Raw genomic sequence first — 23,935 nt, 5'->3', positions numbered from 1 at the left:
TGTTTGAATTCAGAGCCTGTCAATGTTGTATTGAGAGTGAGGGTTTTTTTAAAACATTAAACAGACAGATTTGCTTTATTTGCCTTGAGTAAGTCACTGCTCAAAATTATAACTCAATAGATAGTTAATAAGTGAATGACCCTGACGTAACAACATTTTTAAAAATGGTATTTAAATGAATATTGTATGAAGAGAGATCAACATTAAAAAAAGAAAATTACTGCTCATTGGATTTTACTTTTGAGTCTTTATTTAGGTGTAAAGTAATTCCACAATGAAACAAAATCAGTTACTCTGGTGTACATGAAATCAGAGAACAATACAACCACTTTAAGCAAAAATTAGAAAAAGGCTAACAACTGAGAAATGGGGAACTCAGGTTTCAGTGCTATGGTATACACTATTCTACAGTGAGTTCTACGTTCTCTTCTCAACCTGCTTGCAATAGATGACAAATAAAACTCCCCTTCCCTGCAATTTCTCAATAAACCACTCAGTTGAAAACCTGACCATAAGAAACTTGAAATCACATTTCTCAAACTATCCCAATTGAATGCTGCTTTTTTGTTTTTTGAATCTTGTAAATATGGAAACTAGTACAGGTGACATGTGTAAACATTTCATTATTCCCTAACCCACTTCTCAAGCCTTTTCTTCTTTCCCAAGATGATACAACATTATATTTCTCTTTTTGTCAGGCTCATGCATCACCTGACTTGAAGTCCTCCCTCATCTGTATAAGCAGCTCTAAAAAGAAATCATAACTTAAGCAAATATGATTTAGAGAAGGCTTTCAATCCTCTGTTCTGGTTAACATCCATAGCCATTTAAAAAAATTCTATAACCCTACTTAAAATAATGGTTATGAATTTCTTAAAGCTGTATCATTTGTTTTTGCTAGTTTACATAAGCTTCGTTTCAAATAAAATATCCAATCAAAAATTAGTCTACAGAAAGGGCCCTGATAAATGTTTTGTAAGATTTAAAATGTTAATGCTTAAAACTGCTGACTGTTTCACTGCACAGAGCATAATAGCCATCTCTGACAAACTTATGTGCAAACTATTATTCCATATTTTACATCTGGCTTATACATGCCAACAAAAAAAATAATGTTGCAGCTTAGAACAGTTCTGGATGCTGAATTTATCCCAAAGCTAATTAAACTCAATCCTTCTACTTTCTTATTATAATATCAATTATCACCATGATAAGTTCTGTGGTTACTCTGTTCCTAATATAAATTCAAGTTCAAGAAAACTTAACTTGAATTTTTGATCTCTGTCGTAACCAGCGATTACCGTCATGGGATCCAGGTTGCCAGTCATGAAGTTGAAAGCACTCATGACTAGTTGCACCTGGTGACCAGAATATTGTTCCCCTTGGCTTTTCATTTTGCAGATTCAAAGCACAAGGGTGTGAAAAATATTCAATTACATTATGATGTCAGAGATGTTTATGACACCAGTGTTACAAAATAAGGAAAATAAAACCTCAAAGCAAGCCACATGAAGCAACAATCACTACTGCAGTCACACATGTAAATGAGATTCTTAAGTTTTAAGTCTACACTTGGTTCTTGTAGTCAGCACAAGTAAATGCCAGAATGGTTCCTCACACCCCTCAAAAACACAAAACGAATTCTGCTAAGATCTACAAAATCACAGCCACAACATGGACTAACTGCATTGGCTCAGGATTTCTCACACAATGAGAATGCACGGTTTTACCACCCTCCTGTTTAATACTGATGCCTAAGCTCTAAGTAAATTAGTCTCATTCTGTTTGATCAACCCAAACCTTTACACTGAAACCTTTGCACAACTTTGTAAAATCCTGGGCTTTCACAGTTAGTAGTTCACAAGCCATACTCACTAAACTTCTCAATTTTATGCAAACGCATTTAGAATCATTCAGGAAAAAAAGTATTTATACTTATTCTGGCTCTAAAGCACAATCTTGTCATTCCTACTTTGAAGTGAGATAACAGGTTTCAATTAGATGATTTAAGTCTATTCATCCATGCTGTTCTCCTGCATTCAGAAAGGCACTGATCTAGTTATGTGAAAAGTTTAGCTTGAAGTATTTATCTCCCAGTTCTTTAACAAAGCATTATACTGTGCCATATGCTAAGAGCCTCTGAATAGCAGAAGTTGTAGTAGACATAGTAGTCCTAGTGACAGTGGTAGTCCTACAGTAGTAATGAAAGCGGTAGTAATTAATCAGCAAAATAAGCATTGATGCTAGTAAGATAGGCACATGCACAATCATTCTTTGACAAACACAACCTATACTAGTTGAAAAAGCCAAGGTTTCAATAAACTATCTTAATTAGTTTTTCTGTCATGGTATTGCATTCAATGCCTAACAGTGAAACCTACAAGAAGAGAAAGATAAATACCTATCTAAAGCAGTTAAATGAAAAGAAAACTAAAGTTTTTTTTAAAAGAACAATAAGTTCTCAACAAGAGAGTTGTGAACTTATTAAAAGGGTCGTTGCTTTCAAGCTGGAAACAGCTGCGCAGAATTAAAGATGTGTGCGAGAAAAAAGCTCTTCATCTGGAGGGTCATCCCAGTCACTTCCGCCTTCTGAAGCAGTTTCATCTGAGCTTGAACAGTCACTGGAGAAAAGCTTCCTGCGGATGACAGCTGACCTCCCTCTAGCGTCATGCTCTACTCTGCAGTTCACCTCACAGGCTGCTGTAGTCTGCTGAGATAGGAAAATATAACTTTAAAATTTTCACTATTTAAAGCTATGCAATTCATATTTTTCTTTCCTGAATCACTTACTGAAATTAAAATAAATTTCCCTTCCATTAGATTTAGAAATAATAAAAATGTGATCATTTTATTCCAGGTTTGATGGATCATTCCTGTTCTGGTTGCATTCACGACAGCTACTCTTAATGACCCAGGCTTTGCAGTCAATGGTGAAGTGGCAGCACTTGCCACTGATCTTGAAGAAAGCTGCCCACAAAGATCTAGCCATGAATTTCACCTTCCCCAAGGTTAATTTGATTCTGGCGCTAACTAAAGGGGATCCCAGAATCCAGCAACCATAATGTCATCAAGCAAGCTCAGCAGCCAATTACATTGAAGAATTTGTACAGACGCCAAACCAGAGATCATTCAGTGGCAATTACGACTTTTAGTTGGCTGTTAAAAACCCAGTTACGCCTCATTCAACAATACAATGGAGTTTTTTTCCAGCAAGATCAGAGTGCAATAAATGGAAGTTCATGTCAATTCAGTGATTTCTGAAGATTTCCACGTGCGAGGACTTCAACAGCATACTCCATGGAGAAACAGAATCGTTGAAAGCAACTTCTGGCTTTCCGTGTTTAACTCTGCATATGCAGGTGCCAGAAGTTGCTGTTCGCTTCACAGTTGTAATGAATACTGACAATTTTACTGCCATTACTACAGAATCTGGATCAATATTTAACATTTGAATGAAAACATAGTTTGCATTGAATAATGGTTTCTGAGCAAAATATAAAATGTATATCCTCTAGCTCAGCTATATTTATGCAGATACGCAGCATGCTTGAAGTTTCTGGATTGTCGCAATATAAGACTGTTGAAACCCTAAACAAAAGGCAGACGATTTGATTTTTAAATTGCATATTTTAAAACACCTTTTTAGTCAGACTTCTTGTTAATGCTTACTTATAGTATGTTATATTCATCATAGGTTAAAATACTAACAAAGTTACCCAATTTCAAGTTCTATATTTAATTTTATTTGGCAGCTGAGGGGGTGGAATGCAGGGATTAGAAAATAGTTCCTCTTCTGGCAAGCCATAGCTACAAACATTCCCATTTAGTATGGGTCTGAGATAGGATAATGTTCCCCCTACTCTACACAAGTAGTGTACATTAATCTTAGGATCCCCCACTGCCAAAGTTAAACTACCCTTTCCATGTTCATTATTCTTCTGGTCTCTCTTTCACCACCTCCCCTGCAATTCGGCCAATTTAGGATAAGTTTTGCAGCCACTGGTAATAGGCTTAGACTAGCCAAGCTCACTTTAAATAGGATCCTTACAATAAGTAGAGAAGGCAGACCTTCATCCCATCTGCCTGAGCTGGCTTTAAACCTAGCCCTGAGCTTAAAAAACAATGCACTAATCCACTACACTGCCTTCAGTTGGTCTCTTAATTAAATTAGAAGGATAATTTAACATTTATAAAAGGACTGCAACAGTATCTCATTGAATGGAATTCTCTTTTTCTACATTTTCAACAGAATGTGTCAGATGTGTGAGCAACATTTCAAAGTCCAAATCTTAATTTATAGTGTACCATTTTAGTTGTTCTACCTTTCTTTATAGCAATGAAAATAGAGCAAGCATGCTTCATTTATGTATCGTGTGAGGGGAAGTGTTAATATTTATGTGGATATGATGGGTGTTAATGAATTTTGTGCACAGGCTTTAGGCCTAATGTGCTTGGGGTAGTAAAAGTAGGGACAGCATGCACGACTGTCTTAAAATAATGGTTAAACAGAATATATGCTTTTAGCAGATGCAAGTCTAGATTAAGAAACGGATGTCATTGCACAACCATAAATGTGAATTGTACTCAGACTTCATCTATGCAAAATTTCAGTAATGCAATAGGTCTTGTACTTCTCTCTGAAGTTAACTCCGGATACTGAACATTCAGTTCTCAAGAAAAACAGTTTAAAATAAACACTGTAACTGTCATTTCATGTTAAGGGATTTATGTTTCAATGTAAAATTGAAACATTTATCTTTGGAAACAGATCTTTAACACTTAGTTAACTTACCAGGTCTAACTGGAGAAGACAATCGCCATTGTGTGAATGTCCCCTTAAAATTGGACACTCAGTTCCATCCTTTTCCTTGGCATCAGTGTAGCATTCTAAAAAAAATACAACATTATTAAACAGGAGTAACTTCTTAGCTGTTCTTAAAAAACATATTGCCTTAGATTTATAATGAAATCAAGAAATTGAATAATATTTTTAATTTGAACTTGTAGTGATAAACAGAAATCATGCATGAGTAGGGATGCATGATGTAATGTAAAAACGTAGAATTAAATATTTAAAATTGCTTTATATGAATTAAGTGCTTTACCAGTGACTTTTTAATTGGTGGAACAGAATTTTGCTTTTGGCTAGAAAGGCAGGGTTACACTTAAAAGTCATGTAACCATAATTCCTCCCACCTATTATCAGAGATTGAAATCTGGCTGCATTGCTACATACCAAGTGTTGCAACATATCAGCGATTTCAGCAAAATACAAATAGCTTCTACACACCTATCAAAGCTATAAAGTGCCATTCCATATATAGATGAATGACAGCTGAGTCACCTAGCAGGTACGTAAAGAGGCTCAGGTTGCAAAAATAAGTGCAGATCGAGGAAGCCATTCTGCTCATCCAGCTCTTCTTTCCATAGAATCTTACGACGACCTATCACAACACTGAACTTGCTTCTTGAATGATGCCCGAGTTTTTGCCTCCACTAACCGCTATTAAGGCCAATCCACATAGCAATTAATCGGTCTTGACATTAGCCCTGAAAGTGCCTTTTATAAAAGTTTGTACCTTGTCCTAGTGTTGTGGTTTAATTTTAAGAAATGCATTACATTCACATTTTCTACATTATGTACCTCTACATGGTCCCATCCCAATCACCTTTTGGAAGTGTGTTTTCCTAACATTTCTTTATAACCCAGTCTCTAATACGAAGATCCGACTTGTGATCCTTTTCTGCACTGTTTCCAAGGCTTCAATATTTTCCTTTCGCCTTAATAACAAACTGAATACAACACTCAAATTGTGCCTGACCAGACTGCTCTACTGATACTTTACTTATTTTGCTTACGAGTGTAAGTAGATTGAGTATGCTTGAGTGAATTTTGCTCTGACAAGTAAACATAGTTTGCCCACATAGTTCATTTCTGTGCAAGCTTGCAACTTCTGCAGTTGGATGATAGGAAGGAAAACGTAAATTTCTGTTCCATGAAAGCAAAAAGGCATTGTGTGTCAACTTTTATATAGTTAAAGTGCTTGACTAAATGTAATGTCCCCTTAATTTCTCCAGTTGCTGGCTATCATGTTCCACATGCTCATGTTCTAGAGATAGGGGGGCTCTCCACCACCCCCCCAATCACCCCTACATGATCTATTTCAGCTTACCGAAGCAGCAAACCTTTTTCATTCTGTTGTTACATAGAATAGCGCCAACTACAATGATTTTTGGAAACTGTTGCTGGGTTCTATTGCAGGGCTGAACCAGAATTAATCAGACACCTAACACAAAACTTCAAAATGCCTACCCAATGCCCACGAACAGCTTAACAATAGGCAATAAATGCTTGCCTTGCCAGCAGTACCCACATCCCCAAAACCAAACAAAAACTGTCTGACCTATCACACTTTTTATAGTCTATATCTGATATGCCCCTCAGCCTGTATAAGCTTTACTGGAGTCAGAAGCCATGACTGTCGTGGATAGACCCAATTACCAATCAACCATTCTGAAACACGGCACTGAATCATATCTCGTAAAGTGGAAAATTGCATGATGAAAGGGTCATAACAGCTTCCTGTATAGCAGCCATTCACATGCAAAATAAGGTGGTTGCATTGCACATTAACTGCTCATGAATGGAAAGTAAGTATTTGCTGATGAAATGAGGGGGTTCTACCTCCTTGCACCTGTGTAGCCCGACTAATCTTTAGAATTGGATAGCTTTAGCTTTCTATTTCTCTGGTTCTGCCTGTGCAACCTACCTCAAGAGAGCACCTTTCTGCAGTTGTAAGCTGCAGCATGACTAATACGGTAAAAGTTACCAGATGCTGTCTGGAAGGATTAATATTATTCCCCAGGGGGAAGTGAGCTGTCAGTCTTCAGCCAGCAGTTGACATATCTTCCAAGAGGCTGGAGCTTGGGGAGTGAGGAGCAGACCTCTGATGCAGTGATGTGCTGAGAAATCTAAGTGAACTCTTAGTGGATAGTTGTATGTAGGGAACAAACATCTTCTGTGGTGCCTTGCTATAGGAGTCTCTAGCCTCATTTAGAAACATAGAGAAGAATTTCCCCCCCGTTTGGGGGAGGTTCAGGAGCGGGCGCGTGCGAACACATCTCCAAGCGGCGCCCCCAATTGGGGGCGCGCCACCATTTTATGTGGGCAGGCCAATTAAGGCCTGCCCAGCGTGATGTCCGCCAGGAAGCGCTATGCACTCCCTGTGTGGGTGGTGGGGAGGGAATTCCCTAAGCTGAGTGCGCGCTCTTTTGCTAAGTGCTGCCTCAGGGAGATTGGTGTCAAAATCAAAAATGTGAAATATAGAAAAATAAAATTTCCCTGACATGTCCCCTCATGTGACAATATCACATGAGTTGGGACATGTCCATCACTTTTAATTAAACTTTTATTAAATTTTTAAAAACCTACATGAAACCTCATCCCGCCCGTGGATGAGATTTCATGCTTTTTCTGAAACCCGCCAGGGCTCCCGGCCTGTCCGCCAACCTTAAGGTTGGACGGACAGGACCTTTAACTACTTCAGTTAGTTTTTAAATGGCCTCAATTGGCCGTTGACAGGTCGATGGGCGCACAGCTGATTCAGCTGTGTCCCCGCCTACCTGAAAATTGAAATGACGCAGGGTGATGTTGGGAGTTCCGCCCGACATCATCCCTCATCAGCGAGCGGGTCCCGCCCCCCGAACTCAATATCCTGCCCATAGAAAAATAGAACGGGTAAGTCATTCAGCCCTTCGAACCTGCTCCACCATTCAATATGATCATGGCTGATCCTCTATCTCAACGCCATACTCCCGCTCTCTCCAGAGTCTAGAAATCTATTTCCTTCTTGAATATATTCAGTGACTTGGCCTCCACAGCCCTCTGTGGTAGACAATTCTACAGGTTCGCCAGCCCGAGTGAAGAAGTTTCCCCTCATCTCAGTCCTAAATGGCCTACCCCATATCCCAAGGATTATGACTCCTTGTTTGAGATACCCCAGTCAGAGGAAACATCATCCCTGCATTCAGTTTGTCCTGCCTAGTCAGAATTTTATACATTTCGAGATCCCCTCTCATTCTTCTAAATTCCAGTGAATACAGGCCTAGTCGGCCCAATCTCTCCTCATACAACAATCCTGCCATCTGAGTAATCAGTCTGAACCTTCGCTGCACTCCCTCTATGGCAAGTACATCCTTTCTTAGGTAAGGAGACCAAAACTGCACACAACACTCCAGGTGTGATCTCACCAAGGCCCTGTACAGCTGCAGTAAGACATCCTTGCACCTGTACTCAAATCCTCTCGCAATGAAGGCCAACATACTATTTGCCTTCTTAACTGCTTGCTGCACCTGCATGCTTGCTTTCAGTGATTGGTGTACAAGGACACACATGTCCCTTTGTACATCAACATTTCCCAATCTAAATAATTGGGAAATTATTTAAATAAATTTAAATAATACTTGCCATACTTCTTTTCCTAACAAAGTGGATAACTTCACATTTATCCATGTTATGCTACATCTGCCAAGTATTTGCCCACTCACTCAACTTGTCTAAATTGCCTTGAAGCCTCTTAACATCCTCACCACTCACATTCCCACCTAGTTTTGTGTCGTCAGCAAACTTGGAAATATTACATTTGGTTCCCTCATCCAAATCATTTATATTGTCAATAGCTGGGGCACAAGCACTCATCCCCGCAGTACCCCACCAGTCACTGCCTGCCATTCTAAAAAAGACCCAATTATTCCTACTCTGCTAACCAATTCTCAATCCATTCCAATATATTACCCCAATCCCATGTGCTTTAATTTTGCACACTAACCTCTTATGTGGAACTTTATCAAAAGCTTTCAGAAAATCCAAATGCAACACATCTACTGGTTCCCCCTTTTCTATTCTGCTAGTTACATCCTCAAAAATCTCCAGTACGTTTGTCCCTTTCATAACTCCATGTTGACTTTGTCTAATCCCATTGATATTTTCTAATTGTCCTGTTAGCACATCCTTTATAATAGACTCTAGCATTTTCTCTACCACTGATGTTAAGCTAACCGGTCTGTAATTCCATTTATTCGCCTCCCTTCTTTTTTCAAATAGTGGGGTTACATTTGCCACCCTCCAATCTGCCGGGACTGTTCCAGAATCTACAGAATTTTGGAAGATGACAACCAATGCATCCACTATTTCCATGGCCACCTCTTTAGTACCCTAGGCCCTGAGAATTTATTGGCTTTCAGTCCCATTAATTTCTCCAGCACCGTTTTTTCAGTAATACTAATTTCCTTCAATTCCTCCTTCGTGCTAGACCTTTGGTTCCCTAGTATTTCTGGGAAATTATTTGTGTCTTCCTCTCTGAATCTTGCCCTCCTCCTTCAAATACAGTAAGACAGATTGCAATTGCCAATGACCCCAGTCCACAACTGTACTTACTGCACAGATGGACATAAACAAGATACTAAAAGTATTAACAGAACAGATCATACAGCTTAAATTGATATGCCAGCATAAGAAGACAAACCTTCAACTCCAGCAACCAAAAAGATGGAATAATAGTATAGCACAAAGTTGTCTTTCAGCTCATCAGGTCTGTGCAGTTCTTTTGAAGAGCAATAATCTCCTCAATGTGTTATCCCTCTCAAAGATACCTCTCTCAAAGATACAACTCTGCTGTTCATTCCACCACTTAAGAGCACTGTTAGTATCGGTCAGACTTGAGGTAGAATTATGGGAAAATAGAATGAAGCTTAACTACACCCATTTAACTCTGAAAGCAGTAGATTTGAGGCAGTCGGAGGTATCATCCCATTTTACTTATTTCCCAAAACTGAAGTGAAATTCCAGCCCACGGTTTCTGGAGTGCACGCTTCAGAGGGTGCACATCCATGGCAAGAAAATAGTGAAGCAAAGAAAATAGTTGGATGACAACACAGCAGAGGAGGAGAAAACAATACAAGAAAGCCCTATGGGTCTCAGTCCAACATACATACAGTTCCTAACTACTATGATGAGGTCCTGAATAAAGGCTTGGCAAGTAACATTCACACCATACAAGTGCCAGACAATGATCATCTCCAACAAGCGAGAATCTAACCATCACCCCTTGACATTCAATGACATTACCATCCCTGAACCCCCCACTATCAACATCCTGGGGGTAAACATTGAGCAGAAGCTGAACTGGACTAGCCATATAAATACTGTGGCTACAAGAGCCGGGCAGAAACTAGGAATTCTGCGGAAAGTAACTCACCTCCTGACTTCCCAAAGACTGTCTATCACCTACAGTGCACTAGTCAGAAGTGTGATGGAATACTCTCTATTTGTCTGGATGAGTGCAGCTCTAACAACACTCAAGAAGCTTGACACCATCCAGGACAAAGCAGCCCGCTTGATTGGCACCCCATCCACCACCTTCAACATTCACTCCCTCCATCATTGACACACAGTGGCAGCAGTGTGTACCATCTACAAGATGCATTGCAGCAACTCACCAAGGTTCCTTCAACAGCACCTTCCAAACCCGCAACTGCTAGCACCTAGAAGGACAAGGGCAGCAGATGCACAGGAACACCACTACCTGCAAGCTCCCGTCCAAGTCACAGACACATCATCCTGACTCAAAAATATATCGCTGCTCCTTCACTGTCGCTGGGTCAAAATCCTGGAACTCCCTTCCTAACTGCACTTTGGGTGTTTATACAACACATGGACTGCAGCGGTTCAAGAAGGCAACTGATCACCTTCTCAAATGCAAATTAGGGATGGGCAATAAATGCTGGCCTGTCCAGTGATGCTCACATTGCATGAATGAATATTAAAAAGTAGCCACCTTCATGATTTGCTGGATTCCGTGTGGTGTCCACAGTGCTGTCATGTCATGAGTTCCATTATTCTGACCCAGCAACAATAAAGAATAAAGAAGAATCCAATCCCTTATGTCTTACTGGGTAGTCTGTCTGGTTTTATTCTTATACTTTAATACACTTAATACTCAATTCTTATATTTTTTCTTGTAGTGGAGTAGTTCAGACAGTCAACGTCTTTGCTGTGGGTCAGGCCAGGTAAGGACAACAGGTTTCCTTTCCTCATGGACAGCTGGGTAAGGTTTTTATGACAATCCAATGGTTTCATAGGTTCTGTAAAGGCGACTATCTTTTTTCTTCCAGATTTATTTAAACTAACTGAGTTCAAATTCACCAACTGCTACGCTGAGATTTGAATTCTCAACTCTGGATTATTAGTCAAGGCCTCTGGACAACTAACCCAGTAATATAACCATTATGCTACCATAGCGCTAGATTGGTACCAATGTCTTGGCAGTTTTCTTTTATTCATTCATGGGATGTGGGCTTCACTGGCTGGGCCAGCATTTAATGCCCATCCCCAGTTGCCCATGAGATGGTGGAGCTGAGCTGCCTTCTTGAATCGTTGCAGTCCATGTGGTGAAGGTACACACACAATGCTGTTGGAAGGGGGTTTCAGGATTTTGACCCAGCGACAATGAAGGAACGGCGATATATCTCCAAGTCAGGATGGTGAGTGACTTGGAGGAGAACTTTCATGTGGTAGTGTTCCCATCTACTGCTGCCCTTGTCCTTCTAGATGGTAGTGATCATGGGCTTGGAAGGTGCTGTCGAAGGAGCCTTGGTGAATTCCCGCAGTGCATCTTGTAGATGGTACACATTGCTGCTACTGTGCATCGGTGGTGGAGGGCGTGAACATTAGTGGATGTGGTGCCAATCAAGTGGACTGCTTTGCCCTGGACAGTGTCAAGCTTCTTGAGTGTTGTGGGAGCTGTACTCCATCAGGCAAGCGGGGAATATTCCATCACACTCCTGACTTGTGCCTTGTAGATGGTGGACAGGCTTTGGGGAGTCAGGAGGTGAGTTACTCATCGCAGGATTCCTAGCCTCTGACCTGCTTTTGTAGCCACCGTATTTATGTGTCTAGTCCAATTCAGTTTCTGGTAAACGGTAACCCCCAGGATTTCGATAATGGGGGATTCAGTGATGGTAATGCCATTGAATGTCAGGGGGTGATGGTTAGGTTCTCTCTTGTTGGAGATGGTCATTACTTGGCACTTGTGTGGCACGAACCCAACTTGCCACTTGTCAGCCCAAGCCTGGATGTTGTCCAGGTCTTGCTGCATTTGGACATAGACTGCTTCAGTATCATTGTGCAATCATCAGCGAACAATGCCACCTCTGACCTTATGACGGAAGTAAGGTCATTGATGAAGCAGCTGATGATGGTTGGGCAGAGGACACTATACTGAGGAACTCCCACAGTGATGTCCTGGAGCTGAGGACTGACTTCCAAAAACCACAACTATCTTCCTTTGTGCTAGGTATGACTCCAACCAGTGGAGAGTTTTCCCACTGACTCCAGTTTTGCTAGGGTTCCTTGATGCCACACTCGGTCAAATGTGGCCTTGATGTCAAGGGCAGTCACTCTCACCTCGGGAGTTCAGCTCTTTTGTCCATGTTGGAACCAAGGCTGTAATGAGGTCAGGAGCTGAGTGGTCCTGGCAGAACCCAAACTGGGCGTCAGTGAGCAGGTTATTGCTAAGCAAGTGCCACTTGATAGCACTGTTGATTGACCCCTTCCATTATTTCACTGATGATTGAGAGTAGACTGATAGGGTGGTAGTTGGCAGGGTTGGATTTGTCATGCTTTATGTGTACAGGACATACCTGGACAATTTTCCACATAGCCGGGTAGGCGCCACTGTTGTAGCTGTACTGGAACAGTTTGGCTATGGACGTAGCAGGTTCTGAAGCACAAGTCTTCAGTACTGTTGCTGGAATACTGTCAGGTCCCACGGTTTGCACTAACCAGTACCTTCAGCTATTTTTTGATATCACGTGGAGTGAATCGAATTGTCTGAAGTTTGGCATCTGTGATGCTGAGGACCTCAGGAGGAGGCTGAGATGGATCATCCACTCGGCACTTCTGACTGAAGATTGTAGCAAATGCTTCAGCCTTACCTTTTGTACTGATGCACTGGGCTCCCCGGTCATTGAGAATGGGGATATTTCTGCAGCCTCCTCCTCCAGTGAGTTGCCCACCACCATTCATAACTGGATGTGGCAAGGCTGCAGAGCTTGGGTCTGATCCATGTGTTGTGGGATTGCTTAGCTCTGTTTATCACTTGCTGCTTATGCTGTTTGGCACACAAGTATTCCTGTGTTGTAGCTTCACCAGGTTGACACCTCATTTTTTGGTATGCCTGGTGCTGCTCCTGGCATGCCCTCCTGCACTCTTCATTGAACCAGGGTTGATCCACTGGCAGGACGACAGCATTTCTTGTCAGCAGGAATTCAAGCTCAATATTCTGCCTAAAGGAGGCACCTTTATATATTTGAGTTATCTGATTCATATAGACTTGGGTTGGGTAAAGCGAGATGATAAAACTTTAAGCCAGGATTTTACATTGGTCGGGCAGGCTCAGCGGGTGCGGTCGCAGAGCCGACCGCTGCCCACAATTGGCTCCACACCGTAATTTCACGCTGGCGAGCCAATTAAGGCCCGCCCAGCGTGGATTGCAAGTGGTAGCGCTGAGTGCTACCTGTGCAGGCGGGGGGAGGAGGGAGAGTTGGGTCCAGAGCAAAAAAGCGCTTCAATCTCCCTGAAGCACGGAGCTCCCTCAGGGAGATTGAAGCGCTTTTTAAAAACAAAAATACATTAAAAACTTAATGAAACATGTTCCCTCATGTGACTGTGTCACATGAGATGGGACACGTTTTTATTTTTCAAAGAAAGTTTTTATTTAATGTTTATTTGCTTTAGGAAGCCTCAATCCCGCTCGTGGATGAGGTTTCCTAAAAAACAAAGCTGCTTGGCCTTTTCGCCTGCCCACCAACCATTAGGTTGCACAGGCAGCGTAAATTTGAAGTTAGTTAGTTCGTTAATGGCCTTAATTGGCCTTTCAATTATCAGCAGGCACGCACCTGACCCCGGCGCGCGCCCGCCGAACAAAATGTGAGCAAGCGTGATGACTTCAGTACGCACACCCGACGTCATTGCGCGTCATATTACATTCCGGCGTGTCGGGTGCGTGCCCGCACGCCAAATGTAAAATTCTGCCCTTAAAAATTAAAAACCCGAACACAACCCACCCACTTCTAGGTTTAACAGAGATGGGACAAGGGGCAGGCAGCCACAACCCACTTCTAGGAGGCTGGTTGGCAATTTAAGTATTTTAAGAAGGCTCACAGCTTCTAATTTAAGCAGTAGTGCTTCCTCCTGGCCTCCTATGCTCTCCATACAAAAGCTCCTGTGACTAAGGTTTGGAACCCCCTCTCCCATGCTTCCAAGCAGCAACTGCAGGTTTTGTCAGCATTATCATCAATTGTCAGGATGGGAATTATCTCTGCTATCAAGAAAGATGCAATGTCTGGTAACAACTTTAAATTGTAATTTAAAAAATAACAGGTTGCAGGCTCTAATGGGGAATCTGTCAAGGGAAAAGGTGCATGCTGAGAACCCTGACTTCTGGGTTTTCCACGCCAACACCGCACCTATGTAACCCATCCCTGTCAATGTCAAAGTCACATTCACTGCAATACAGGCCATCTCTCAGCGGACAGGGCAGTCAGGTAATAATCTCAGGCCTCTGAATTGCCACTCAAGACAGAATATTATTATAGGTCTAGAAACAGTTCAACTGCCTACCCTTTCTACAAGGGAATCGTGTATTGGTGAAAAATCCATCTTTTTCCCCCTTTGTTCCTAAAAACTTCTTTCCCCTTCTCCAGTTTTTAATCTTACTTTATAACTGTATTTTATCATTGACTTGCCTGCACACTCGATCCCAGAAAATGGTTGTGGGTACAGTGTTTCTCGCCACCAGTCTGGTTCCTCCTTGCAGTCATTCTTCCCTTGCTGGTTCAAGTCTGAAGAGGGAACCTGCCATGATAGGACAAATAAAATCGGTACAATGTTTTGAAATGTCATCATTCTTCATCAATATTGGAGCTCAGTATTTTGAATAGCCTTTACAAATTATTGCTTGTACGCAGTGTACAATGTTTTTGAGAAGTTGTCATTGAAATGATAGAGAAAAATAAAAGGCAAATAAAACTTAAGTTACTGTATTGGTTCATTCTCATTTCTCTGACTAATTTCTACCAAAATATTGCATATCAGTATTATGACTACCTTCACCCTGGGCATGTAATCAGCACAAGCCATATACTGTTTCGTGTACTTATGTTAATAGTTAATTCTACAACTCCTGCACCCTTGTTAAAGTGCCAACAGTAATCTGCCAATTAGGTAAATTACAATAAAGCTTGTTGACAACAGTTAGCAATACAGGGAAGCAATTATCATCTTTCTGACATGCTTCAGGCATTATTTCCATTCACCACTCATATTAATTTCATGCTTAACCACTAACTTCCTTTTATAGTCATCAATTATTGTATCTTATAGATATAATGTAGAAGGTAATGGTTCCTTATAGATAAGGCATTAATGCATCATCAGCAATGACTGAAATATAAATTAGACTAACTCTACATTCTAGTTTAAGCCTTGTGCAACTGCTAACATTGTGGAGCAGGTTCTAATGCAACTCGGCGTATATATACAGTTATTTTTAAATTACAATTTACAGCCTTTTCTGGACATTGCACCTTTCTCGATAGCAGAGATGATTTCCATCCTGACAACTGATAACAATACTGACTGTGTTCAATCAGCCATTTCACAAATCATTATTTTGATATTACAGTGTACAGATAATGGATTTGTGGATAGATAGTCTACAAGTGTGCTTTTACAGACATAACCCCAGTTCAGTTGACAACATTTAGAATTACACTGCAGAGTGCTTCATATTCCAAACAGACAACATTGAAGAAATTTACATGCTGAATGTTTCATTTTACTGAAATCCTCATGGGAATGCTGCTCCATGATACCATATGCCACATATATGCAACATTTCACAAAAGGGAAGCTCTTTTCACTTAAGAGTGAAACATACTCTTAAGGAAAAAATGATCTGTATTTAAAGAGATTGTTCAAATGTGGGCAGCTACAAATCTCAGGTCTTGCATTATCTCTTCCAAAGATTTCTTGTAACACATATTGAAACCTAACTCTTAAGAGGAAGACCACTGCAAACTTGACTCTTAACAGATTTGCCAACTGTCCAAACCAGAGGATGTCAGCACCGCAACTATATGTGGGTTGCAATGCAACAACTTTTATCTGGAAACAGATATGAGGCTGAAGGCAAGAACATTGAGCCAGATTTTGCTGTCGCAGGCATCTAACATTAGTTAGACATACCCCTGTACCCTTCAGCTCAAAAAAAGTGTTGCCCACAAAGTGACCGGGGCAACCAGCAGGATATCTCTGTAAACAACGAGACTTAATTGAAAAGAAGGGTGAATCAAAATAGTTCATCCGACGTGTAATCAGGTACAGAAAAAGAGGGAATGAAAGACTGGGTTAAGAAATAGAGAAAAAGACAAAATAAAAATAAGAAAAAAAACTGAAAAATTCAAAACCTGATGGAACGAGGCTCTACACTTCAGTAACAGGGTTGATTGCCTGAAGGGTACTTGCACCAATTACTAACTTAAAATATCTGCGACAGGTTTAGTTTGTATCTATCATACAAAAACAGCAATTTCATGACATTCAATGCACATCAATGGTGAAACAGGCAGGGAAATCTCATTTTCACATAGCTAATAGTGGAGGGGCACAACTCGGACAGCAGCTTTTAGATTTTTGCATTTAACCATGTATCTGACTCTCAACTGAAGTTGCTGTAACATTTATGTATGAATAAAGGCAAGCGTCATGAGCCTCACCGTTATTTTGACAGGAGATTCTGGCTCATTGTATTGACCGCTCTTTCCTTGAACGCTGATTGCAGGCTGCCAATCTTCTTGGAAAATTGCCTAAATATAAGTGAAGCAAAGTGACTGGCTTGAAATTTGAGCAGTTAGTATAAATTGTAATTCCAGCATTGATGTTGGAATCCAGATTAGATGCTCTTAGCTGTAGCGACAATAAGGTTGATACAATTAATCTCACATTCTGAGTTTGGGTGAGAAGAAAAATTGGCTGAGATTCCAGCTCCTTATTACTGAGTGACTTTGTTGTCACTCGCTTGACCGTTATAACCCTTGCAGTTGAGTGGCTTGCAAGTACAGGCCATCAGGGCTCACACATGAATGATCACTAGACTAAGATATGAGGGTCAACACCTTCCATTGAGGCGCAGAGGGTATAATTATGGAGGAAAAGAATCTCAAATATTTCATTAGGAACATTGTAGCAAGAAAAGATTAAACATTTCTATATGAACATGTATGTTGCTTAATTTCAATTTAGCTTTAGGAAATGTCGTAGACAATTCAAAACCAATGATTTCTTAGGCCCCTGTTTCAAGCTTGGTCATCAACAGCAAAGCACAAGTTTTTCCACTTTTGTTTTAATTCAAAATTAATAAAACCTTTCCAAAAGCAATCACTGTTACCACAGCAATAAAACATTCTTCCATAGACACGTGAAAGGTATCTAATAGAGTTTGAAAAATGTGGCCCTCCAATTGGTATAGAAAGCCTTATTAGTGTAATCAAGATTCATTTGGCTTGTGGGACCCCAAAATCATCACTACCTCAAATGTACAGAACTTCTCCTACACTATGGGGATTTTAAAACTCTAAGCAAATTTAGAAACCTACCTTTACAGGGCAATTAATGTACCAGGAGCAATTCAGTAAAGTGACAAGATCATTCTGTTTCTGTGAAACAACTGAAGCTTTCTGATAGCTTATTGGGCAATTAAAATTTAAAAAACCAGGAAGATTTATTTATGGATCGTTCCCAATTTTATTCTGACCTAACTGATTTTGGCTAGTTTAGCAATGGGATCGATGCAATTGCTTTGAGTCCCCAGTTCTGGGAAGGTGAAATAGAGCAAACAATATAACTGAGGTTCCTGTTCTTAACTGCTTTCCAGTGGCATCTACTAGAAAATGTATAGATGCATGCAAAGTAAGGGAGTATCAGATTGATGCAGACTTAACATCATGCACCGGTGGCACCAGATTCAGTAGAAGTGAGAGATCTTGTGTGAGAGTGAGTGCAAAATAAGAGACTCAACTAAACTTGTTTCTACTTGCTCTTAGAAGGAAATTTATACAGATGTGATCCAGGCCTTTAACATGTTGAGAGGCATAAAGAACATAGTTGAAGTTATTTAATTTACTTATGTCTACGTACAGTAATCAGAAAATGAGGATAAAATTTACAAACACAGATGGTTGCTTATCTAGTAATATTAAATGAGGCGAATAAAGATCTGGCCTGACAAGCCTATAAAGTTCATGCCTGACCTTCAGGTAAGGGAACCTGTTATTTCTTCCCATTCTAACCTACATTTAACTCTAGTCTTATACTACACAGTTCACTTCAAGTATCACAAACTTAGTGGCTTAAAGAAAGACATTTTCTCGATGGCAGCCCTCCATCTTAGTGTAATAAACAATGGGTAATAAATGCAGCCGTGTTGGCATTGCTCATATCTCAAGAATTCTTTCAGAATTGCTTTCCAATAATACAGTGGAGACAAGTCAGTACAGACAGAAGGGATCCATTTAGGTTCTGGCAGAAAATCCCAAGAATGTTAAAACTTTGGTATCAATCAACTAACAACATTTTGTTTCTGTAATTGTATTTAAAAGCAAATTTTTGTCATTATTTGACAAAATTCAATGATACCACAAAATTCCAACAGTTAATAGCATCTTACAGAGTCAAATGTATATAGTGCATACAAAAAATATTTATATTGCAGGTTATTTTATGCATCTTTTCAAACCTTTTTACTCTAAAATATTTTGTTCCTCATATCTTTGAGTGAGTTCCAATTCCTCATACCTTTAAGAACGGCATTGTCCTGAGATCCAAGTAAGCTTTTGATAATGCACCAGGAAATTGAAAGAGCTGACACCTTTTGGTAATTGTTATTAGGTGCTATTTTCCCCCCAATATCTGACTTCAATCTCCAAAAGCTGTAGACCATCAAATCAGAACTTAACTTAAATACAAGGTGTCAAGCAAATTTATTGTACAATGAATCAGTGAAAAATATAAGTGGTATAAGAGTTATATATTTACAGCAGAAAGTTTATTTTCCTCTAACTTGGATAAATCATGATTTAAAACAAAACTATTATTATATGGGTAAGTTTATAAATCTGCAATCTTTCCTGACTATGGGTGTTAGCTTGTCGACTTTATTCTGTGAAGCTTTTAATCAGTTTGCCTTCTGATCATTAAACCCCATGGACAGATTACTGGTAGCTTGTTTGGAACTTTCATAATTGATAGTTGTATTTAACATAATTGGCTGTCATGTAAATTAACAAATCACTGTTTGTATTTGATCAAAGTTAGCTCAGTTCCTCCCTCCAGCTTAAAGTTTAAAAGGCATTTTGAAAGAAATTTGAAACATATGCATTGATTATTAGAGGGATCTAAACTACAGACATTTTCAAAACTACTTTTCTGCAGTAATCTAATTCATTGGAACAACCAGTAACTAAAGCTGGGTAAAATAGATTTTTTTTGTATTTATTATATATTTATGTAGTTTTTCTTAAAGAAAACTTTTATATTTTTTGGTCCTTACTATAAAAACACACACCCTAAGTAGACGGACAAGCGGCTGGCCATTTACTATCACAGAGTTAATTAGTGCCAAAGTAAGATGTACAGATTTATTCACAGGACTGTGAAGGGAACAAACTATTTATCTACTGTATTTATGTTCTTCTGCGTTGGATAAGGCAACCACCATTTTCCAGGAACTGATTTTAAAAAGTTACTTCACTACTTAAGCAGAACTCCTGTTTTTATTCCCTCCTCAGTGGAAATGTGCACCCTCTCCTTACTTCTACAATCTGTTACCCTTTTGCAATAGAGTAACCTTTGACTTGCTGTGATCAATTCAACAAGAGAACAACTGATTTTTTAAATAATGATTGTGCAATCTTGATTCATTGAGTCTTAAAACGTAGCCTAGTTAACCTGATCAATGGAATAATTATTAACAATAACTGGTTGAAATATTCTTTCATTATAACCTCTCTGTAATAAATGAAGTAGCAAAAAGCAGTTTATTGCAAGTGTTGGCAAACTATTTTCTGCAATGTACAGAGGAACAGTGGTACTCACTTCTTGTAGCGACTCTACTCTAAGACCAGTTCCCTCACTGAATCCAGAAAAGCTCCTGTTTGTTGTACGATTCTGGAATGCTTCCAATTTATCACATGGTACCTTCAACTTGAAATCTATTTCACAACTATTCACACTGGTGCATCCCATTGATGCCTGTAAATTACATTCTGGGCACTGCTGTTCTGTCTGTAGAAGACCGCCAGATCCTTCATGAGAATCCAGTGAAGTCTGAGCACTCTTTTCCATTCCAGCTTTTTTTAATCTAGGCAGGAATTTTCCTGATTCCAGCTCCGACTTTCCATAATAATGTCCTTCTCGCTCAGCATCTTCTTCCAATGGCTTTAAGTCTGCCTGTTGATCCTCAAACAAATCTGTCTGGCAGAGTACAGGTATAGTAACATCCTCCTTTTCAGACTCAAATTCTGACTCACTTCCTCCGCCTGGTGAAAGCTCAGAGGCAGATATAGGTCGGAAATGAGTCCGCGGCGAGATACGAATAGCCCTATACTGTGTTTTGTCAATACTATATATTTTAGGATGAAATGTTTCATTTTCTGAGTCTGAACACAGTATAGATTTGGGCTTAAAGCTTGGACTGAATGTTGCAAGCCTCTCAGGTTCAAATGAACATTCCACATGAAGAACTTGTGAAAAGGGATTGTTCAGGTCAAAGGAGGAAAATGAATACTCAACACCAGGTTCTTGACTCTGATAATTACTGCAATTCCCTAATAAATCTTCATGGAAGATGAAAGAGAACTCAGTATTTAACCTATCATCTCCTTTTCTCGTCTGGTCACATGGTGTGAATGAAGCACAAGATCTCCACAATGGTCTATGGCCAGGAGCAAAATTGCTACCTGGAGTCATGAAGACATCGGTACCTGCTATGGTCACAACATCTGAAGCTGCACACTGCAATAAAGTACTTTTTGCAGGGTCAGGGGGAACTACTCCCCAGTCTCCACAACTGTCGAATGTTTTCAGTTCTCCATAGACTCCACCAAGAATGAAAGCACTTTCTTTGTCAGCACCAATATCCCAAGGTTTAGAAGGTGCAGTGTAATCACCTACATCTAGCTCCGTAAGTTCCCCAGTTGCAACAGCTTGGGCCTCCAAGTTTTCCTTCTGGCACTCCCACAAGTGATATTCAGACCTCTGCACTGCCTTTTCAAGAGGCTCTTGCAGGATGTCCTGTTTTGTTGCCATATCCAAACAACAGCAATGGCAACCATTCACCTCACCAGGAAAGAAATCCTCTTCTGATCGTTCTACATCTAGTGTTGTTACAGCATCATTTTCTGCTATGGCTGTCCAAATGTCCTTTATAACTTCTGAGCCATAGCCATCCCCATGACTGGCCATCTGTTCTGCAAAAATTTCCACCGTTTCATATTCCTTATTTTCTTCTTCTTCCAATTGAATTCCACACACCGACTCCAGCTTAGATTTCTGTTTGAAAGTCATGCTTGTTATATTTCGTAAAGCTCCATCTGCTTGTGAATGAGTGTCCTCATGCAATAAATCTAAAAGGTCTTCATCAAGAAGGCTGGACGAAATGCCAGGGACTATACAATCAATCTCATCTGCATTAAATTTAGTGGACTCCTCCATTTGAATACCAAAAGAGGTTTCATTATCTGAACGTGTTTCTTCAGAATGTGACCATGGGCTGCAGGTTCGTGTTGAAAGATTTGAGCAGTGGTCATTTTCATCAAAGGCACTATTTTTGGTCCATATAAGCAAACGAGACTGTGATTTCCCTGGCAAATCTGCCCAGCCTCCAATATCACTATTCTGATTTCCCAGGCTAAGTCCATCAAAGCAGAATGGTGAAGTAGAGTTATCATATTGCACTTCAAACAGAGAAAAACAAGTGGAGTTTAAACCAGACCCTTCATTTGCTTCTGAAAAGTGTTCTTCTTGATTGCCAGTACTGCTACTTGCATCACACACTGTATTATCCACAATAGGAGAAAGTGTAATGGGGGAATCCCCAGCAAAGCTTTCCCCTTCTGCTTCATCAGAGCTAGAGCACTCCCAAAATTGAGCTATATTTGCAAGATCATTTAAGAACAATCCTTCTGCATCAAGAGAAGCTTGTGAATCTGTCCATATTGCACTTTCCCTCGTCAACTGTAGTCCATCTAACACTATACAACAGTCTGCCTCAAAATCAGTTTGCTCTATACTTTTCCGTCGAATCATGCTTAAAATTCGACTCTCTCCTTGCAATGAATTTGAGGCACGAGGATCCAATATGGATTGATGAATATCCACTTCATAGAAGTGAGTAAATTCAGATAGATGCATATCATCTAAAATATCACTGTCCTTGGGATTAGAACAGCTTGAGGTCCCAGTGAGGTCATTAGCCTCATCTAATAATGCAGGCATTTCAACAAAGTGACCATCAACGAAAGCACCTGCTGCGAGGTATGTTTGGAAATTATTGTTACTAATACAAAGACCCTGCATCGTCTCCGAAAGCTCTTCCAAAGTCAAAGATTCACTATCATTAGCAGCTACACTATTCCGGTATGCAGTTTCTAGTTTACTTTTTCTACTTGGAGGGAACCAGTACTCTGCTATTGGTTCAGTGTACCACAATGGTTCTTCTTTGAATTCTTGTTCTCTTCCACTTTCATTGCTGAGATCTTTTGTACCACTGTTGCCATTTGTTTTCCTTCTTGTTTCTTTCATAAACCTTTTTCCTTTTTTGCACAGCTGTTTGGTAGGTCCACTGCTGCTGCTCCCACAGGTGCTTTTTCGATCATCTTTGTCGACAGACTTCAAAGATAGCCTAACTTGTCCATTTCGCCCCTTTTTGTTCCGAGCAGTTTCTCTCATCTTATGTCTGATTTTGACAGCTTTGGTGGGAACTTTTAACTCATACTGGTTCCCACTTGAGCTTGAACCTGCTTCACTGGAGCCAGAGGACCATGAACGAGGGCGCATCTTTCCTTCTGACCTGTGTCTGATCTGCTTCTTTCCTGTAGTGGGTTTCTGTTCTGGCAAGCTGTTATTATGCCTATTTTCTTTCTCTTTTTTACTTCTTCTGAACATACGACTACTGCCTGTAGTGATGGACGCCTCATTTGTTCGGTCTCTAGCACCTTCACCTTCACTGTTGCAATCTTTTGGAGAGGATGTATCAGTGCTTGTCTGTGGAGCAGCAGATGAAGAAGAACCACCAGAAAATGAACAAGCTTTGGTCTTATTCCACACGGTCATGATTTCTTGCAGACAGATTGGCTTCTCAGAAAGAGGTGGAAATGCTTCATAATACCTAAAAATAAAATGCAAATGAGTTTAATGATCCAGATGACAATATATACATTTTTAATTATTGAGAGTCATGTTTAACACAAGAAATAGGAATAGGCCATTCAGCCCATCAAGCTTTCTCCACCACTCAAAGAGGTTATGGCTGATCTTTTCCTGCACTATCCCCATATCCCCTTGATGTTTTTAATATGTAGAATCTATTGATCTCAATATTGAACATACTCGATGACTGAGCCACCACAGCCCTCTGGGACAGGGCATTCCAAAGATTCACCATCCTCTGAGTGAAGAAATTCCTCCTCACCTTATTCCTAAATGGCCTGCCCTTTATGCTGAGACTGTGTCCCATGGTTTCAGACACCCCCGCCAGGGGACACATCCTTCCTGCATCTACCCTGTCCAGCCTTGTAAGAACTTTGTATGCTTGAATGA

The 23,935-nt window shown here is 40.2% G+C and overlaps 1 protein-coding gene across 5 annotated transcripts in view; it reads right to left on the bottom strand.

The window, feature by feature from the left end:
* Positions 1-227: 227 nt before the first annotated feature.
* The window catches only part of LOC144678686 (uncharacterized protein KIAA0232-like), an 89,340-nt gene continuing 65,632 nt past the window's right edge, over positions 228-23,935 (bottom strand). For 4 of the 5 annotated variants that reach the window (XM_078538477.1, XM_078538487.1, XM_078538496.1 and 1 more), the window contains 5 exons: positions 20,213-23,504; positions 16,837-16,926; positions 14,806-14,914; positions 4,793-4,887; positions 228-2,710 (listed from right to left, as the gene is read on the bottom strand). In XM_078538477.1, coding sequence (XP_078394603.1) covers positions 2,528-2,710; positions 4,793-4,887; positions 14,806-14,914; positions 16,837-16,926; positions 20,213-23,504 — 3,769 coding nt within the window. In that variant the 3' untranslated portion in view covers positions 228-2,527. The remainder of the gene's footprint in view (positions 2,711-4,792; positions 4,888-14,805; positions 14,915-16,836; positions 16,927-20,212; positions 23,505-23,935) is intronic. The other variant, XM_078538514.1, reaches the window with a different exon arrangement.

This window comes from Cetorhinus maximus, chromosome 1 (genome assembly GCF_964194155.1).
Source record: "Cetorhinus maximus chromosome 1, sCetMax3.hap1.1, whole genome shotgun sequence".
NCBI lineage: Eukaryota > Metazoa > Chordata > Chondrichthyes > Lamniformes > Cetorhinidae > Cetorhinus > Cetorhinus maximus.
This window is presented reverse-complemented; position numbering and strand designations above follow the sequence as displayed.